General features: G+C 59.2%; 1 protein-coding gene across 1 annotated transcript in view; it reads right to left on the reverse strand.

Annotated features, from left to right (window-relative positions):
- Positions 1-5,211: 5,211 nt before the first annotated feature.
- ITPK1 (inositol-tetrakisphosphate 1-kinase) overlaps positions 5,212-19,646 on the reverse strand; it is a 163,386-nt gene continuing 148,951 nt past the window's right edge. Inside the window, exons 8-10 of the mRNA XM_007454722.1 lie at positions 15,723-15,790; positions 10,365-10,527; positions 5,212-6,034 (exon numbers count right to left, since the gene is read on the reverse strand). Coding sequence (XP_007454784.1) covers positions 5,676-6,034; positions 10,365-10,527; positions 15,723-15,790 — 590 coding nt within the window. The 3' untranslated portion in view covers positions 5,212-5,675. The remainder of the gene's footprint in view (positions 6,035-10,364; positions 10,528-15,722; positions 15,791-19,646) is intronic.

A 19,646-nucleotide genomic window follows, 5' to 3' on the forward strand; every position in this document is an offset into this window, starting at 1 on the left:
TTCTTGACCCCTGCCCCAGTGTGGCCCCTGCAGGGCGGACCCCTGACTTTAAACAGTTTTCCTCTCTCTGAACACGGGCAGCTTTCTCGAAGTTTCCCTTCCACCACTAGAGCCACTGGGCACAACTGCAATAACTTCTGACTTTTGGGTGAAAGCTGAGAACTCCTGACTCTAACATACTCTGTACAAAATTTATCTAAGGATAAACAAATCTGCTCTGGGCTCTTTCCTGTTTCTTTGAACCTTCCCCCGCCTTGACTCCCAAGTGGGGTAGGATGGACTGGATTTCAGGCAAAAGGACAAGGGGAGGTTCACTTCCCCTGGGGTGACTCTGGGCCACTTTCCAGCCAGGGGATCGTGGGCAAGTGACATTGCTGCTTGAAGCACCAGTTTCCTCATCTGTAAAATGGTGCTGACACCTGCCCCAAAGCATGTGTGGGATTAAATAACACTCTTCCCCTATCTCCCAGCCACACGTGGACTGGGCCATGCAGGGGCGGGGCCAGTTTGGGAAAACAGCCTGTGTTCTCTCTCTGCTGGGTGGAAGCCCTGACAAGCCCCGGTTTAGTGCCTGTCACCAAGGCCACAGGCCCCAACCAGCTTTGGACTTCCTGACCTGGGCCTCTGAGCTGCAGGCCCCCCTCGGCATAAATCTGTCATCCCCTCTGACCTGATACGTGCACAGGACTCTGGGGCGTCTGAAGGTCTTGAACTTAATGGCTCACTATAGCACGGCAGTCTTAGTCGCAGTTTTGAGAACGAGGAAACTGAGGCTCACAGGGTGACATGACTCATCGAAGTCACAGGCAGGAGTGATGCCCAAAACGTTTAACCACGGGGGCTACAGGATTATGCAACCAGAACAGACAGGCTGGTGTGCTGGACCGGTGTGGACCAGCTGAATATCAGGGCCGATCATTCAGTCATTCAACAAACACCCGTGAGCAGCTGCTATGGGCCCGGCAGGCCCGGGCACACAGAAATGGCCCGGACAAGCCCTGACTTCAAGAAACACACTGCCCAGAGAATGTGGGCCTGGAATCCCCAGCCTAGCTGTAGAGCTTGGACAAGCATTCCTGGTGCTCTTGGAGCCTCATCTATAAAATGGGGACAATACTTATGACCTCCTCACCAGATCATGGTGAGGATTCGAGGGTCTAGACAGCCTGGACCAGAAAACCATTACAATGGCGATACAAGTCGCTTGAGGGGTCTTGGCAAGTCTGGGCCTCTCCTGAGTCCGGCGAGGGGGCTGCTGCTGCCGCTCATCCCCTGAAGCACAGAGGGACACCCTCCAAAGAGCTGGCGCCATAAGGTGTTTATTCACACGTTTCAAAGGGACAGGTTTACACCCCATCCCCAACAATTACTGAAATAACAAACACAGCACTAACTGTATTCTACTAGTCAACTATCAGGACACCCACCACCAAGACCACTTAGCAAATAAAGAGAACACAGGACACCTTGTCCCTGAGATACCCCATCCCAGAGATGGGCCACCTGTGTTGTCATAAACACACGGGGCAGAAGTGCAACCAAGTCAAAAGAGCCAGAGGTTCTTGGTTTTTACAGAAGCCGTGATTTTACATATAGTACATATAGATTCATATAAACATTATATACACGTATGCACACAAATTAAGTACAAGCCAGCTTGGGGTTCTGGCAAACGTGGCTCGTGAACAGGATTGAAACAAACATTTGTCACAAAGCACAGGTGTCAGCACCGAAACTGGAACTGCCAACGTCTTGGTGAAATCACTGTGGGAGAAGCTTTTCGAAAGAGAAAGCAAGCTTCAAAGAAGTGGGATCCACACCCAGCCCCAGAAGCCGAGGCTGGTCTGGCTGTGGGAAAGAGACAGTCCCTCCAAGTCGCCAGGTCATGGGTAACTCTGGAAGTAGAGGGGAGATGCAACCATTTCTGGAAAAGGGCCCAGGTGGTCTGGGTGGGGCCTGGTGGTCGGAGCCAGAAGGAAAAGGGCCCGGGTGCTTCCATGCCAACAGTCGGCTCTCCAGTAAACAGCATGTGGGTGGAGGGCCATTCCAAGATCACACTGGCAAGGCTGTGCAGAGAAGGGGCAGAGGCACAGAGCCTTGCTCACGGAGGGTAGGACCGACAGGAGAACCGCCTGTCTGGAGGCCTCGGCCGCAGCATCTCACGCTCAGGCCCTGGCACGGGCAGGGCGGTGTGTGCGGCATCAGGGCGTGGCCAGGCTCACGGAGGAGGCCAGAACCTTCGTCAAGGGTGGATGCACTCCTCTACCTCGTGGTAAGCCACGTGCAGGGGCCGTGCTCCTTCAGGACAGCCAGCATGCCGCTCAAGGTCTCTCGAGCTCAGGGGCCCTTGAGCCATGGCCCGGGAAGGGAGACGAGCTGTCGGGGATCCCGCTGGGTGAAGGGTCAGTTTCTAGCGGGGAGAGGGGAGGGCAGATGCAAACCCCAGGGACACCAGTGAAGCCATTCAATGGTTCTGTGTGGCCAGCGGCCTGCGAGTCCCTGAGCTGAGGACCAGTCTTCCAGCAAGGACAGGGCGCCGCAGTGTCCCTCGGTCCTAGAGGGGCCGCAGGGCAGACAACAGCTGCTCTTCCCAGTTGGCTTAAAGGATGGCTTCCTGCCAGGGTCCTTCAACCTTCCATACAGCGCACTTGGCAGTCCTCTGGGTAAAGAGGAATCCTTTCTCAAGGTTGTTTTCTCCCTCACTGATGGCATTAACTCAGACAATGCCCCATATAAACTCCCCGGGGACTCCAGCTGCCTGCGTCCGTCTCCTGCAGGTGACGCTGCAGGATCTCTGGTCCAGCCCGACCCACCCCGCGCTGCAAAACCATGCTGCCAAGGGCAACCGCCCCACCCCCCACGCTCTCGTGGGGATACTCAGTTGGGGCTGAGTGCTTGTGGAACCACATCATGATATAACCTGCAAGCAGAACCCGGCCCGCAGGGCAGAGACCTTGCAAGTGACCCTCGGAACCTACCCAAGGCCTCAGGCAAAACGTGGCCCCGCCACTTGCTCCTGGAGCCCTTCGGCAGCCCCAGCCACTGACCACCGCCCAGATGCCGCAGGGCACGGCCCCCAGCAGGCCCACCAACTGGCAAAACAGCTCGCGGAGGGGAGTCCCAACGGCCCCCGGGATGCCAGCAGGGCCGGCCGCAGACACCACACGACACCGCAGCAGGCCCTCCGCACGGACCCTCGAAGGTGCTGAGGGTGGCCGGAGGCGGCGGCGCCAAGCCCTGGGGAAGAAGAGACCGCAGAGGCCGAGGGCCTTGAGGGGGGTCTGTCTTCCCCTGATGCGGAAGCCCCCGGGCCAGGGACACGGAGACCTAAGAGGACACCGACTCCATGGCCGGTGTCCTGGGACCCGGTCAGCGTGCATCAGGTGACACTGAGGATGGGGGTCGCTTGGTGAGACCTCATTGCTGCTCACAACCCCCTACCCGTCTACGCTCCCCGACACAGCTCCCTCCACCCCTGCAGAGACGCTGGGCCGGGGGAGAGGCCCGCACATGCCCTCGAGAGTGGCCAGTCCCTTCCCCACCACCCACCAAGCAGCTCCTGGGCCTTTATGAAGCCTAACCCCGCCCCTCGGTTTCCCCACCCTGCTGGCCGCCCGCATCGAGGCTGGCGGAGAGTGCCACGTCACTGCAAAACAGTTACTTGATATCTGGGCCCTGGACACTAACGTGTGAGACCCGGAGGGGAGGCATCGATTAAACAGGACACGACGTGGCCAGGGGCCCCGCCCGGCACCGGGTCACCCTGCACTCCCGACCTGTCCTGACTCGGTTCAGGACTGGAATTTTACTCAAAAAGGCAAAGCTGTTTTATTAAAAGACTGGAGGAGGGCATAGGCCTTTAGCAACATTTTGTAAACACGTGTGAAATGCAGTTTGATTTCAGTAGTTTATTTTGGAGACAAAGCAGTGCAAGAGGCCGGCCACTCTTTCCTGCTCCCCCGGCGCTTGGGGTTAGGCTAGGAAAGGCGACGTACAGACATTATAATCAGGGTTCAACACTCAAGTCGTGTAAACACGGTGGTCGGAGGGCCCGCGGTTTCTAGGACAGCTGGGCACTTCTGACGGCACCCGCCCTCCCCCCAGCCCTTCCTTTCCCAAAGTGGGCGACTGCCACGTCCCTGCTGACCAGGCCTGAAGGTGTCTGAGCACCCAGCTCAGCGGCCGCTCTCAGTCCACCCTCCCTGGACCACGCAGGGCGGCCCAGAGGCCTGTTACTCTTCCTCAAGAGGGACTGAGAGCTGAAGACACAAGGCCATGCTCAGGGGGTCCTATGCATCCCGCCGGATGGTCACACGGCCCGAGGACTGACAAAGCCCCTCACTGATCCCCTTCTCTGCACAGGGGGCTACCGGCCTGCCCGGACCTCGGGATTGGACTGATCAGCTGGTGGTCTGTCTGCTGCCATCAGGGGCTGGGGTGACTCTAATAGGAGAAGCGGGTAATGTGCTTTCTCACCTCAGGGGCTGCAAGCCCCCTTGCACCTGGCTGGCTTAGTGCTTGGCGCTGGCAGTGAGCATGAAAGGGGTGGATCGGGCCTTCTGGGCAGGTGTGGAGCAACGCGCGGCCTCCTCCTGCCTGGGGGGAGAGCCCCAAATCGCCTCGATGCCAAGGAGACGCTCATCTGGGTTGACATCACGGAGACACAGGCTGCACTGTAGGGGCTAGGGCGTCAAGCCTGCCCTTGAGTTCCCTGGTCATGACTGCCCGGCGACTCTTGGAATGACTGGCCCAAAGTCACAGCACAAATCCTTGGCACAAGCAGGATCAGCCCAGAGGTTCCCAGCCAGGCAGGCTCCTCCCGGGTCCAGGGAGCAGCGGCGCTTGGTCAGGGAAGGAGGCCCCGTTGCAGGGCTGCGTGGGACACGTGCTGACGGGCCTAGTGGACTCCAGGGAGCTGCACGTCGAGAGAGGCAGCCGACCCAGGGCTGTGGCCTTCCCAGGGAAGCCTCCTCCTCTGCTTTCGTGAGCGGGCAGCAGGTGGACCACAGCCTAGACGCCCTGCGTGGAATCCCCAAGGAAATGGTAGCTGGGGCCTCCTGCTCCCCCTGGCTCCTCCTGCTTTCGGGAGGGGGCAGCTGCACACCGGATGGGGCTTTAAGCCAGCGGTAAGAGAAACGGGGCCGGGCCGGGCACGGCGGCCTGGAGAGAAGAGAGAGCGGGCAACCGTTTGCTGGCTCTGCTCAGCCGCCGACAGCCTGACCAGGGATGGCCTGCTCCAGGGTCCCCGAGGCCTGGGCCACAGCAGCCATTAAGAACAGACGTGGACGTGCTCGGGCACTCACACAGGCACGGCGACCATGCACACGCACGCACACCCACACGCACGCACGCCCGCCCCACCTCACATTCAGACCTAGTGTTGAAAACACAAGTGTGTGTAAACTCAGTGGAGAGATGTGCACAGCGGGAGTCAGGCGGGACTGGCCCTCTTCCGCGAGGCTGGACCGCTTGGGGTTCTCGTCCGTCCCCACCCCCACCCCTCATGTAGATCATGACATCAGAGAATCAGGTTAAAAATTTAAAAAAAAAAAAGGAGGAGGAGGCGAATCAGATCCTTGGGAATTCTTAGTAGTAGCGTCACTGTCGGGAGCTGCTCGCCCAGCGTGTGTGTGTTCTGCAGCCCGCGCCGCCCCTCAAGGTCCCGGGCCCCGCGGCTACTGGGAGGAGGCCTTGGTGGCCAGCGAGGCCACGCAGTGCTGCTGGAAGCTGGGCGACACGGCGGCGGTGCAGCCGAGTCTCTGGTGCGGCAGCTTGGAGGTGCTGCCCGCACCCACGCCGCCCACGTCGGCCTCGGCCGTCCAGGGCGGCTCCTGGCCCATCATGCTGCTGCAGCAGCCGGGGCTGGCGCTGCACGTCCGCTCGGCCGCCAGGCTGCCCGCCTGCTCCGCCAGGAGCCTGCTGTGCCTCAGCGGGGCCACGTCCCCCGTGCCTGCCGCGGCCGCGCTCTGGCCCTGCAGCACGGTGGTGATGTGGTTCAGGAGGTCCGTGAAGAACTCGCTCACGCCCTCGTAGCCTGAGGGTGGAAGAGACAGACAGCACGCTGAGCCAGGTGGGTGCGGGGGGCGCGAAGGGGCTCCCGAACCCACGAGGGCTGGTCGAGCGCACACAGCCTGGACTCCAAGCCCGGTGCGTGCGGCCCCGAGGGGCCAGTCCTTGAATTCGGCTGCCCCCGGAGGGTGAGAAGCCGCTGAGAAAGCGCCCTGTCCCTGCTGAGCACAGCTTCGGCGTCTCATTTAATCACCCCCCTCCCCACGTGGTCTGATGCCATCATGCGGGGGAGGTGGAGTGGCCAGAGGTGGCAGGACAGAAGGCCCGCTCCTCCAGCTCTGAATCAGAAACACCCCTCCCCGCTCCACGTGGCCCAGCTCCAGCTTCCCTGTGTGTAAACTGAGGATGGGGGAAGGGGGGCTCCTGTGGGCAGGACCGGGAGGGCTGGAACGTGGGTGAGGCCTGATCAACAGCAGCTGCTCCTGGAACTGAGTCCATTTCCCTCTCACCCCCAAAGTATCAATACCCGCAAGGAGGCCTGCCATGCTGCGTACTCTGCGCAGCAAAGCCAAGGGATAGAGACTGGGCACCCCCCAACAAGGCCACCACACTAACACCGCTTCCCTGACAAGCGGGCCCAGATCTCCTGAACAGAAACCGCCGGTACCCACCTGGGGACTGCGTTTCCCATCACAGATGCAATTGCGAATGTCAGCAAACAGTCCTCGGAGCCACCCATCGAGCAAATTTCGGATCTAGCTCGAGGATTTTGCTGACTTCTGAAAGCTGCTTCGAAAGAAATTCGACACGGGGTGGGTGCCCCCGCCCCCGCCTGCCTGAACCAATTTGCAGCAATGAGAACCAGGCACACAGCTGCAAGAACAATGATCGGGACAGAAAGCAGGTCCCCAAAAAGGGACAGCGTGCCTGCATCGGGAGGGGGCCCAGGTACCACCCCCTGGCCCGGGATGTGACCCCATCGCTGACACCAGGCCTGGTGCTGAGAGGTGCCGACCCCTCGCACGTCCTCTGGGATGGTCTTCACAGCCGTTGGCACGAGCTGCAGGAGAATGAAGGTTCGGACTTGGGCAGGTGTGTTAGCTCGTACAGAAAAGGCTGCCCAGGGGCCAGGCAGATGGGGCTGCCTCACTGTGCACGTTCTTATGTGTCCAGCAAACAGTGCTGTGGTTCTGAGGGAGCCCGAGGCTGAGAGGGGCAAGCAGAGGTGCCCAGAGGAAAAACAAAACTGGGTATATACTGGCATGCACAGCACTTGCCCTGCTCAACACTCCCTCACCTGATCATCGCAACCCTCTGTCCCCATTTTCCAGATGAGGAAATGGAGGCACAGAGTTAAGTAACCAGCCCCAAACACCAAAAGGGCCATCAGCACGTGGACACATGTTCACTGTGAGGGTGGGTATGGTGACAATGTCCAGGGCTAGCGTTCATCCAGGCTCACTGAGTGCTGGCCCCCGGCTACATGCTTCACATTCCTTGCTTGTGGCATCCTTATAGCCCCCCAGGGAGCGGGACCTGAGGGTTATCTCCATTTTACAGACAAGGACACGAAGCTCTAAGTAGCAGCACTGGGATCTGAACCAGGCCCTTTGGTGCCACCCGTGCCTTGAATACATGTGGTGCTGGGTGCCCCACTCTAGGACTGGGGGCTTCCTCAGCCCTGGGGCCGGGGGTGAAGGGCAGGGCAGTCACGGGCCATCGGCAGACGTGCTGCTGGGTTTCCAGGGCAGAGATGCAAGCAGGCCACCAAGGAACATAAGCTGTTCCCTCAGCAACAGCTCTGCCGTCCCCAGACGAGGCCCAGCCCACAGCTCCACGCAGGCTGGGGAGGGCGGACTGAGGCGAGAAGGAGCCCTGCAGGGCAGGCGCTGTGCACACGCCATCTCCTCTGCTAGGAGGGGAGAAGCGTTCCCACTGTGCACGAGCGAACACTGAGGCTGCCCCATCAGGAGGTTCGCCTCAGCAGATGGTGAGGGCAGCCAGGATCTGAAGCCACGACTCAAGCTAAGAAGCAGGCAGCCTCAGGTCAGGGGCCCAGGGCCCAGGCCCAGCCCCACTACCTGGTAGCCATGTGACCTTGGACGTGTCGCCCAGCCCCCTGGCTCCACGTGCCCGGCAGTACATGGAGATCCTGATGGTCCCTTGCGCGCTGTGTGGTTGTGAGGATGAAATGAAACCCTGAGGGTAAAGGTCCCCAGGCAGGCTGGGCACCACTGGTGGCCACTGCTGTCACCACTGCCCAGAGCCCAGCACACAGGCTGGGTGGCAGGGCTGCTACCGGACACCCATGGCCCGAGGCACAGGGTGAGGGGGCCCAGGACCATGAGGACTCCAGATCCAGGCCCGTAAACCCAGCGGGGAGAGGGCGGGGCCCCAGGCGGCCCGTCTCCTGGACACCGCCTCCTCTGAGCCCCAAGCCCCACGCGCTCCCGGTGCCTAACTCAGCACCGGGCTCCCTCACAGTCTCCTCGGGGCTCAGCTCCATCACTCAGGCTTGGCCCGCCAGGGGCCACCTCTTGGCTTCCCCCGTCCACGCTGGCTCACAGTGGCCGTCCCTTCTCTGAACACCCGGGACGCCCTCGGAATGTCCGGCCTGAGTCGCACAGGTGCTGGCTGGGCGGGTCCAACTCAGGACCCAGCACAAATCCGCAGCTCAGTTGCAGAGTTCCTCCCCGCCCCCCCACATCCTTCTAGAACCTCCACCCCACCAGCCGGGCATTGCCCTGCCCGGTCCACCCAATCCACTGACTCAGCCACCTTTTTCGCTGTCGTTCCCTCCACGTCCTCCCTGATTTAGATCCTCTGATTTATTATAATTGTTCCCCTGATGCAGCCTCAATTTCCCTGTGCTCTCTCATTCCGTCACCCTCACTCATCAAAAACCCACCTCTCCGTCCAGGCTGCACCCACGGTGACTACAGAAAAATAGGCCATTGTCCCAAAGGGTCTCAATTTCTATTCGCGAACACAGACCTCAGATGGCCGCGCCACCTTGCTCAGAGTGAACGGCCACACGGTGGGCTCCCCTCTGACCTCCGACCTCCCTGCTGCGCGAGGCCTCGGGCCACAGGCCCCCCTCCGCAGGCCCTGCCCGGGATCCTTAGGGGTGGCTCCCTCCCTTCTTGCCAGGCCCTGCTCCCACTCCCTCTTCACAGAGGAGCCCCTGGCACCCCCGTCCCCCGAGGGCAGGGCCCCCGCCGCCCCGCACTGTCTGCAGCAGCTGGGGAATGCAGTGGGCCTTCGACAAACTGCATGACAGAGACAGGAGTGGCCTCCCCCGAACCTGGGTTTCCTTGGCTGTGAATCGTGGTGCTGGCCGGGCCTGGCCCGCATGCTCTCAGTGCAGGGGACACGCGTCAAGCACCCAGCCTGGTGCCCCATGATGCTCCCCAAGCACGGGGGCTTCCTGCTCCCTGCGGACGCCCACTGCACAGTGCCCTCCTGCTAGCAGGGCTCTCACGTGAGATGCTAGCCTCCCGGAGGGTGGGAATCGCTTCCTCTCTTCATATGCACTGAGCAGTGACGATGGCTCTACCTCCAGCGCAGGTGCTTAATAAAGGCAAGAGCCACGGCCTTGAGACAGAGATGCCCACCGAGAGGGTAAGCGCCCAGGCTGCTCTGGGCCGGAGGGAGCGGAGCCGCACTGCCCCTGACCTGCCGTGAGGTGGGGAGTCGCCTGGCCTCCGCGCGTGTCTCTGTGAGGTAGCTCGGCCCAGGGCCACCATCACTGCTGAAGCTAAGGGCGCCCTCGAGGGCTCGCGGGCGATGTCTCCCGCTGAGCCCCTCCCTGAGCTGGGATCTGAGGAGTGCAGGGCAGAGCCTGGTGGGGCCGCAGTGCTTCCCGCCTCAGGGCTGCCACAGACAGCATGGAGCAGACGCCCCAGCCGCGGGGAGCTGGCCGGATCCCAGCGTGTCCCCAGCACGGTGGCTCAGGGCGGGGGGCGGAGCACGGCCACTACCCTGCAGTACGACCTGGGACAACTTCTCCCTCCCTCCCTGTTTGTAAACTGGGATTTATATGCCCTCCAGTGTCCTTTCAGCTCTTTAAACCTACAAGGGCCCAAGCGGTCAGCTGAGATTTGGCCCGGAAAGGCCACTGCTGGTGGCACCGGGCCAGGAGAGGTAGGGGAAAGAACACATGTTTAGCTGCAGGCCCACTACACGCCCTGTAAACCCACTGGCAGGTGGGGCTGAGGCTGAGCGGGGGCTGCTCCGACCCTGGGCCCCAGACAGTGAGGGATGGAGCTGGTCAGCCCGACTCTCCGGCCCCCACCACCCGCCCAAGGCTGCCAGTCTACAGACCGGTGAAGGTGGAGCCCGGCCCCACCGCTCACCTGGGAAGGCGTTGATGTCGATGACAGCGTGCTGCCCCGTCTGGTTGTTGATGATGATGTCGATCCCGAAGAGCGATACGCCCAGTGCCTGCCGCAGGGCCCGGGACAGCTCCCGGATGACCTCGTCACTCGGTCGCTCGAAGACTCCCTCGATCTTGTCCAGCTGCCAACACACACACACACACACACACACACACACACACACACACACACACACACACCCACACACACACACACACCCACACACACACACACACCCACACACACACACACACCCACACACACACACACACCCACACACACACACACACCCACACACACACACACACCCACACACACACACACACCCACACACACACACACACCCACACACACACACACACCCACACACACACACACACCCACACACACACACACACCCACACACACACACACACCCACACACACACACACACCCACACACACACACACACCCACACACACACACACACCCACACACACACACACACCCACACACACACACACACCCACACACACACACACACCCACACACACACACACACCCACACACACACACACACCCACACACACACACACACCCACACACACACACACACCCACACACACACACACACCCACACACACACACACACCCACACACACACACACACCCACACACACACACACACCCACACACACACACACACCCACACACACACACACACCCACACACACACACACACACACACACACACACACACACACACACACGAGTCAGGCCCCAGGTGGGGAGGCTCCACGCCTCGCCACACACAGAGACCCCCCAGGGAGGTGGCACAGGCCGGGCCTTACCCGCAGGCAAGAGGCAGGACAGACCCACCAGAGTCGGCACAAGGATGGCCATTTCCAAGTCCTGCCACGGGCTGGGCAGCTGCTTAGGTATACAGCGTACGTGACCTCTAGTCCTCATAACCAGCAGGGAGGCGAGCACCGTTATCAGCATTTTATACACAGGGGAGCTGAAGCTCAGAGAGGGTCAGGGGCCGGTCCAGGGCCACACAGCTCAGGGCTGGATTTGGACCCAGGCATTTAAGCCTGTAAAACCCAAGCCTCTTAGCAAGGAGGAAGGGGATGGAGAGTCTGTTGTGAACCCAGGAAGACTGTGTGGTTCAGGGAGCCTGTGAGCTGGACCTTGAAGATGGGAAGGATTGAGGGGGGTGGGGGGAAGGGACCCAGATGAGAGCACAGTGGAAGCAAAGGTGCAGAGGCAAGAACCCACAGGAGAGCTGGGAGCAGCTGGAAAGGTTAGGGCAGAGGCGGGCAGCGGAGGGAATTTCTGTCAGCATCACCGCACTGGCCCACCATTGCCGGAGCCTCAAGGCTGTGAGCTGATAGGTTCCGTGGACCAGCCTTCATTTACTGGCCGCAAGTGGGCAGGGGCGGGTGGTGGTCACAGGGCTCCTGGGTGGGGCTTACACTTCTCCCCTTCCGGATGAGTCGCTAACTCTGGCGTGGCCACACTAACTCATGCGCAGCGGGCTTTTCCCCAGAGTCTACTCTGCTGCTGCCGCCCAACTCCCGGGTCCAAGTTCAGCTTTTAGCGAAGCTTCCACAGGGCTCGTGGGGCCATCCCCTGGACTCCCGCTGACACCGCTCGCTTTCTGCTCTAATCACAGCTGGCCTGGGACAGCCACACAAGTCTTCATGGGCTCAAGCGTGGCCCGGGCCAGGGACCTCCAAGGAAGCAGAACACCGCCCCGGGAAGGACTGAAGTCCGAGGGATCCGGATTTGAATCCTGACCGTGAGTTCCTAGCTCTGTGGTCTTAGGGGAAAGTACTTGGCCTCTGTGTGCCTCAGCCTGCTCATCTGCAAAACAGGGCCAACGAGGCCTCCATCCCAGACTGCTGGGAGGAATCACAAGGTCATTGATGTGATGGGGACAGCACATGCCTGGCTGGAGGAGCCGCTCCACTTACATTTCAGGGCATGGATGGCAGCACGTCAGCCAGAATAGGGCTCACGTGTGGTACTCAGGAGATACCAGAGTCCCATGGACTGTGGGCTCGGGGCCAAAGGGGAAGCACAGGAGCTCACCCATCAGAAATAAAAAAGAAGCTGGGTCAAAAAGCTAAATGGAGAATTACCATGTGACCCAGCAATTCCACCCCAGGTGTGTAACTTGTATGCCACTGTTCATAGCTGCGTTGTTCACAATAGGCAAAAGGTAGAAACAACCCAAATGTCCATCAACAGATGACTGGATAAACAAAATGGGTTACCCACACAGTGGAATATTGTTCTCACAATGCTACCACGTGGATGAACCTTGAAAATATCAGGCTATGTGAAAAAAGCCAGACACAATAGGTCACGTACTGTATGGTTCCATTAATATGAAAGGTCCAGAATAGGTAAATCCATGGAGACGAAAAAGCAGATTAGTGGTTGCCAGGGGCTGGGAGGAGGGGGAATGAGGAGTGACACTTAATGGGTACAGGATTCTCTTTTGGGTGATGCAAATGCTCTGGAACTAGACAGAGGTGGCAGTTGCACGACGCTGTGAATGTACTTAACGCCACTGAACGGTTCACATTAAAACGACTAATGTTAACAAGAAATGAGGCTGGGTCCGGTGGGCTGGGGACAGAGCCCTGGGTACCCAGGACACATGGTGCTTACCCCCAGCTCAGGAAGCCGAATGGCTGATGGGGAACTTCCAGACACGTGCAGGGCAGGGACCCCACAACTGGGCACCGTCGTGCGCTACTGTGAAAGCCACATCCGCCGGCTCTGCATAGCAGGCGGCGACCCCCAACAGCGCCCATGACCCCGCTGCCTCGGCGTCTCGTCCAGGGGAGACGCTTTCTAAGCATCTGCGTTAGCTTCGCCGTGACAGGCACCTGCCTGAGCCCAGGTCAGCAGCCTGGCCACTGGTCCTGCGGCCCGGGTCCCTCACCGGGTCACAGCCCTGGGAGGACGCCTGGCATTGCCCAGTCCCCGCTGCGTGCCCTGAGCCATAACGGGCCCTGCCGCGTCTTGTTTTCTCGCCCCAGGAAACGGGGTAATAAAAACACCCCCGCCGCCACGGGACCATGGTGAGGATCCACGAAGCTCACCTGTAAGGCCTGTGGCTCAGGCCTGGCAGCAAGGGGACCAATGGCTGCTGCTTTGTTACAAAGCCTCGTGACCCCGCTGTTTATAAAAGCACTTTCTCAACTCAGCTAAGGAATCTCAGAAGTCCTTCTGGAGCCCTCTGATTGTCTAAAACAAGGAGGCGATGGAGGTGGTAAGAGGTGCTCAGGTGGACCCCCCGGGTCCCCCGTCACCAGTCACAGCTGACACTGACTGAGCACCTACTGCACACCCAGCACTGCCATGGTGCTTTTCATCTAGGGCCTCCCTGAACACCACCACCACCCTACAGGGTGGGACGGGGAACCCGAGGCCCAGAGAGGCAATGTGACTTGCCCGAGGCCACACAGCTGGAAGGTTGTGGAGCTTCGGTCTGACCCCAGGCAGTCTTGTCAGTGTCACACCCTTAACCAATACCCTGTACCTGTGTCTGGAGGGGCTGCCAGTAGGGTGTGGGAGCTGCGTCCACCCTCGGGAGCATCCGGCCAGGGAGGGAGGAGGGGCTTCAAGGCCAGGGCAGGGCTCCCGGCACCTGCACGAGGCCGAGATGGGGACTGGAGGGACCCCAGCGAACAGGAGAATGCTAAGGGGCTTGTCTGGACACCCAGGTCTGGGAATGGACTTGTCTGTGCATGTGGGCCTGACATCCCAAGTGGAAAAGGGACGGCTGACTGCATTTCCCTTTTCTCTTTTCCACGTTGCCAGCCCTGGGGGAATCCCCACACAGCAGTCATGAGCTGAGGGGAAGGGGGAGATGGCAGCGGGGCCTAAAGGTGGAGAGAAGGCCCCACAGGGTCTGCAGGCCGACCTTTCCCACGTGGCAGACGGAGACGCAGGCTGAACGGTAGGTGGGTGATTAGCCAGGAAGGTGACTTTGCTTCTGGCCCTCACAGTGACCCTCTGGCATCAGTTAACAGCCTAGCGGTGACTAGAGCTGCTCTGTGCCAGGGGAGTGGCAGGGACAGCCTCTCGGCAAGTCCGCGGAATGCCAACCCCCTCCAAGAGTCACAGGCCGAATAAGGTCTGAGAGCCTCGCAGGGAAGATGCCCTGCAGAGCTGGGCCAGCCTGAAGTTTCTGCAGCTTTTACGAGACCAGAACGTTTTCTTGCACAGAACACCTATTTACGTCTCATAATGTGCACAGCCAGGCGCTGAGGGGTTCTGTTTAAAATCTGGTTGTTCTCCAAGCATCCTTGACCACAAAACTTGTTCCCGGGGAACGTCTATTAACATCTTGAGGGACGCTGGTGTTCCTTCCAGGTCCCTTCCACGCCTGTGCTCTGTCGAACCCTCAGCACACAGCGGGCTCCTCAAAAGAACCAGAAACAAACAAGAAAAGCACAGGCGGCCTCGGTCGGGGGACAGGAGGCCCTAACCTGGAACGAGGGGGAGTGAGGCCTAGAGGTGGGGGTCTGCTGTGGAAGGGACACTGGCAAACCCTCCGAGCAGGGCCAGGAGGGGAGCGGAGAGCTGGCAGAGGGCTCATTTCAGCAGCAGTGGCGGCAGAGACCCCTGGCTCTCAGGACACACAGAGGAACAGCAGAGGGTGGCCCAGCGCTGACTTCTAACTGCTCAGCAATTGCCAGGGAGATAAGAAATCCTCAATTCACGGAGGACCCAGCTTTGGCATCAGACTAATCTGGGGTCAAATCTCGTCTCTGTCCCTGAGTGAGGAGCCCTGTGAACCTGGCTGAGCACAGCCCTCCCGCCTCAGGAAAGTGGGGATGTCTGTCCACCCCTGCAAGGCTGTTTTGGGCTGCAGGGCATCGAGGATGGAGCCTGACACGCAGCGACATTCGCTGAACAGCAACCCCGAGCCCATTACCCACCGCGAACTACCCCAGCAGCCCCAGATGTACACGGCAGGCTCTTAACAAACGCTCACTGGACTCACATGGGCAAGGAAAGAAAAAGGAAAACTGAGGTAGTGCTCTGCTCCCTTTTCTTAAATCAGGCAAAAGGCAGATTAGAAAGCAGGACTTCAAATTCCTCATGGTTGGGGGGATTTCCTCATGTAGGAGAGTTAGAAAATCATCCACTTGCAGTAGCCTAGCGACGAGCGAGCATGGCTGTGATGACCACTGGCACAAAGGCCCGAAGCAAGCGAGGAAGAGGGGTCTCTGGAACCTCCCTGGGTCCCTGGCCTGGGGGGGGAGGTCCTGCCACCCTGCCCCGCTGGACAACCAAAAGCACCCCACACCCAGGGCTCGGCGGGAGGGACATACCGCGGTCAGGACCGATGACGATTCTGGCTTGGACACGTTGTGGCTGTTGAAGAAAATGGACTCACGGTCTGAAAAAGCAAAGACAGGAAGAAGACGGAGTCAGAAGCTCGAAGCAGGGACAGTGATTCCAGCACCCGACACCAGCGGGCAGCACCACCCCAGCCATAGGTCACAGTGGCCTTCAGGCTCAGTGTCCCGCGGCAGCCACCTGGGCCTCCCTACCCACCCCAGGAAGACATGACGCCACGGAGACCCGCACGCCCAGGCAGGGCTCCTGTTTCCATTTTTCTTCCCGTATAAAAATGAATGGCTTGATGAGCGCACCTCTGCCTCTGCTCTCGTCTTACAGAACCATACCTGATTTTCCGCAATACCCGAGGCCCTCCCTCCCCAAAGTGTGTCTAGAGAGTGTCTTATGGACATGGCACCAGAAAGGGGGCTAAGTGAGTGGGAAATGCTGCATATGTGACTATCAAAGGCCCAGAGTAAAGATGTCAACTGATGCCATTTAATCCAGCATTCCCCTCCCGGTTCTGCCCACGGAATGCCTTTTCAGGGTAGCAGTTGAGAAATGGCTCGGCTGCCACTTGGCACGTGAGTGTTTAAAATACAAAGGGTTTCACTGTTTCCCCACTACTTAAGGAAAAAATAGGAAATCAGAGCATGGGCTTCTGTAGGACCCATCCAAGAAAGCATACAGAATAATTTCTGTTCGGCTTTGGAACTTAGCACAGCCCCACGAAATACCCTCCACATCTCCCACCCCCTCCCTCTCTGCTCCCACTGCCCCCTGGGCCCCCTCGGTCGGTCCCATGGGGGCACCCGAGAGGCAGATCAATCCCAAGATTATTGGGAGTGATGAGCAGCTGGTTTGCTCATTCACCCCCTGGAGAGTAAAGGCAGGTCAGTCGGTCAGAAACATGTTCTCCAGCAGCTGGAAGTGTGGCCCACAAAAACCATGAGCCTCGGGGTTGAGATATGGTAAAGGCCATCACACTATGATTCCCCCCACCCCAAGAACGGCACGGGCCACGAGCCCCGCCGTGGCCCCAGCAGCCTCTGCGTTAGTCCTTCCTGGCAGGGCGTTATGGCTCCCGTCCCCCAGGACACATTGCTCATCCCTGGGACCCAGGCCCCTAAGCGCAGGCCAGGAAGGGCCCTGGCTGAGCACCGCTGTGTGCCAGGGGCCAGACGGACGAGGCACCTGCTCTGGCTGCCAACGCCCGCCCCCCACCACCTCCAGGATTACAGCGCCGCAACAATCATGCATAAGGAAGTGATTCGGGTGGAGGCTGAGCAGGCAGGCGCTGAGATGTACCTGGCATCTTTCCCGCTAGCGGGGCATGCAGGCCCCTTGCTGCCCTGGTGTGCCCGAAAGTCCTCCTACCGCTCCGACCAGAGCCAGTCCAGACGGGGGGCACGAGAGACGGTCCTGGGGAGGAGCCTGGGGAAAATAAACACCCTGCAGGACTGGTGCCAAGCAGCCCCACCGACCTCGACTCCTGGGCGCCAACAGCCAAGAAGAGTGAGCCTTCGGAGGGTGGCAAGCTCCACGGGCCAGAGCCCGGAGCAGCTGGGATGGGCGTTCCGGCCTTCTGTAGGCACTGCCTACCTTCTCAGCCTGTAGCCCAGCCTGGCCCAGTCCAACTGAGCTCAGGGCACCTCCCACCCACCCTGTGGGACCCAAGGGCAATCACCAGGATGGCAGAGCAGGCCTGGGGAGAGAAAGGCCACCCAGAGCAGGTGGACACAGCCAAGCTGTCACCCAACAGCTTCTTGTGGCAAGATCTAAAGTGTGGACCATTTCAAAGGAGACTCGTTTCTCCTCCTGGCTAACACTGACCTGGGAGCCCTGGCCAGAGGACTGTTTAGCAGGGAGGGGAGAGCTGCCCTTTACTCAGATCCTCCCTATGTGCGGCCTGAGCAGGGGCTGGACAGAGTGGGAGCGGATTCCGGCCATTTGATGAACCAGGAGACTGTGGAAGCCGAGATGGGTCAGAAAGGGTCAGAGCATCCCTTGGTGCCAGTTTCCTTGGGCAGCTTCAGGATACCGAGTTCCCTAAAGATAAGCCTGGCTGGGCCCTTGCACCTTGATCACAGGTGCACCCTGGACTGGGGGGGCCCATCCCCTCTCTGTTCCTGGACTAGTCCCGAGTCACACGGAGCCCCAGGAAGAACCACCAAGAACGCCCACAGGAGAGGGGAGGCAATAAGAGGAATATGGGTATTTTTACCCCCAATTTACAGACAAGAAAGAGAGGTTCAAAAGAAGCAGAGTAAGTGACAAGTTTAGCACCCAAATATCCCAGAGGGTCTGAGGTGCAGTTGTGAGCTGTGGCCACACCTTCCTCAGCTTCATTTGCTTAATCTTCACATCTCTGGCCGGGTGGGGGGAAGCATGTCATGGCGCTGCAGATCCCATGCAAGCATCAGCTCCGCAGAGGGGCCGGCCCCGGCTGCCCTGCCCGAGTGGCTCCCCTCACCCAGCAGTGTCCCAGGACCCACTGTCTCCTCTGGGGTCCCTCATCTGTGCTGCCACAATTTGTCCTTTCATTACTTCTTCCCTGGTGTGTAGTTTCTCCCGCTAGAAGATGAACACACGAGGGCAGGACACTTGGCTGATTATCTAGCTCCCTGCTGGATCCCAGGGCTGAGCGTCTGGCAGGTTCAAGGAAACAGGGCATTTGTTACACCTGAGGGCCTCTCGATGCAAGATCACCAAATCTGGCCCGCCACCTGTGTTTGTAAATAAAGGTTTATTGGAACGCAGCCATGCTCATTCGCTTACATGCTGTCTACAGCGGCTCTTAGGCAACAACAGCAGCATTAAATAATTATGACAGAGCTGGAAACACTTACTCTGGACTTTTGCAGAAAAAGCCCGCTGACCCTTGCTCTATGTGGTAAGCGGTGTCGTTCCTTTATATTCATACCCCTAAGGAAAAAAAGGCCCACGTGCAGAGTATAACAAAGGCATTGTGCGCGCAGAGGAAAAGAAACAGAAATAAACCCACTGCACAGAAAGGGGAGCAGAGAAACATGCCCGCTGCGACTCTGGAACTAGTGGAGAGAGGGGAGCAGTCTCCCCAGGACCGTGGACCAAGGGCAGAGAACATGTGTTCCTGGGGCTGGCACAGGCCAACCTCAACCCTCTCTGTAAAAACGTGTCTTCAGTTCCAGCAGAGGCAACTCCAAGAGGCCTGTGGCCGTAAGACACACCTGACTTCAGAGATGCTAACAGGTGAAAACCAAAAGTACATCTGAGAATCAAAAGAACACAGTAGTTGTGGAGGGAAAGCTGGTGTCCTCATCGCCACTGCAGGTCAAAAGAATCCCACTCAAGGAGCCTCCATCTCCCTGCATGGACATGGGAGGCCGGCGAGCCCGCCACACAGCGCCATGGGAACCAGAAAGCTGGGAGGGGGCTGGACAGAAGCCAGAGCCCTAAAGCCCCCTGCTCAACTGGTCCAGCTTAAAGAGCCGCTGTCACAGTGCTTCTCATCCAGAAAGAGAACACACGTGTGAAAAGAACAACGAGCTGGTGTGATGCCCTGAAGACAGTGGACACAGAATCAGTTTTGGGGATGGAGGGATGGACACTGAAAATCACTCAGCTCGCCTGGGCATAATGAACACTTCTCCGTTAGCTCTGTGTTTCTCCACTGATTTACTCGGCCCCAGCCTGCATGTTATGGTAAACTGGCAACCTGGAATGGCCATGAGAAGACACAGATGCGGAGCCCCTGTCCTCAGACACGGGACACAGAGCTCACGCCCAGCCACTAGTGGTTCCCAGATGGAAACTGGCCCAGGCCTTTGCAACCAGGAGAAAAAGGGAAGGAAAAGAGAGACACTTTTCATGTGGAAAGGAAGGAAACCAGGTGGTATACTTCTTTCAGAGATGGAGTGATTTTTGGTAAAATA

The sequence above is a fragment of the Lipotes vexillifer genome, unplaced genomic scaffold (assembly GCF_000442215.2).
Source record: "Lipotes vexillifer unplaced genomic scaffold, Lipotes_vexillifer_v1.1 scaffold1126, whole genome shotgun sequence".
Taxonomy (NCBI): domain Eukaryota; kingdom Metazoa; phylum Chordata; class Mammalia; order Artiodactyla; family Lipotidae; genus Lipotes; species Lipotes vexillifer.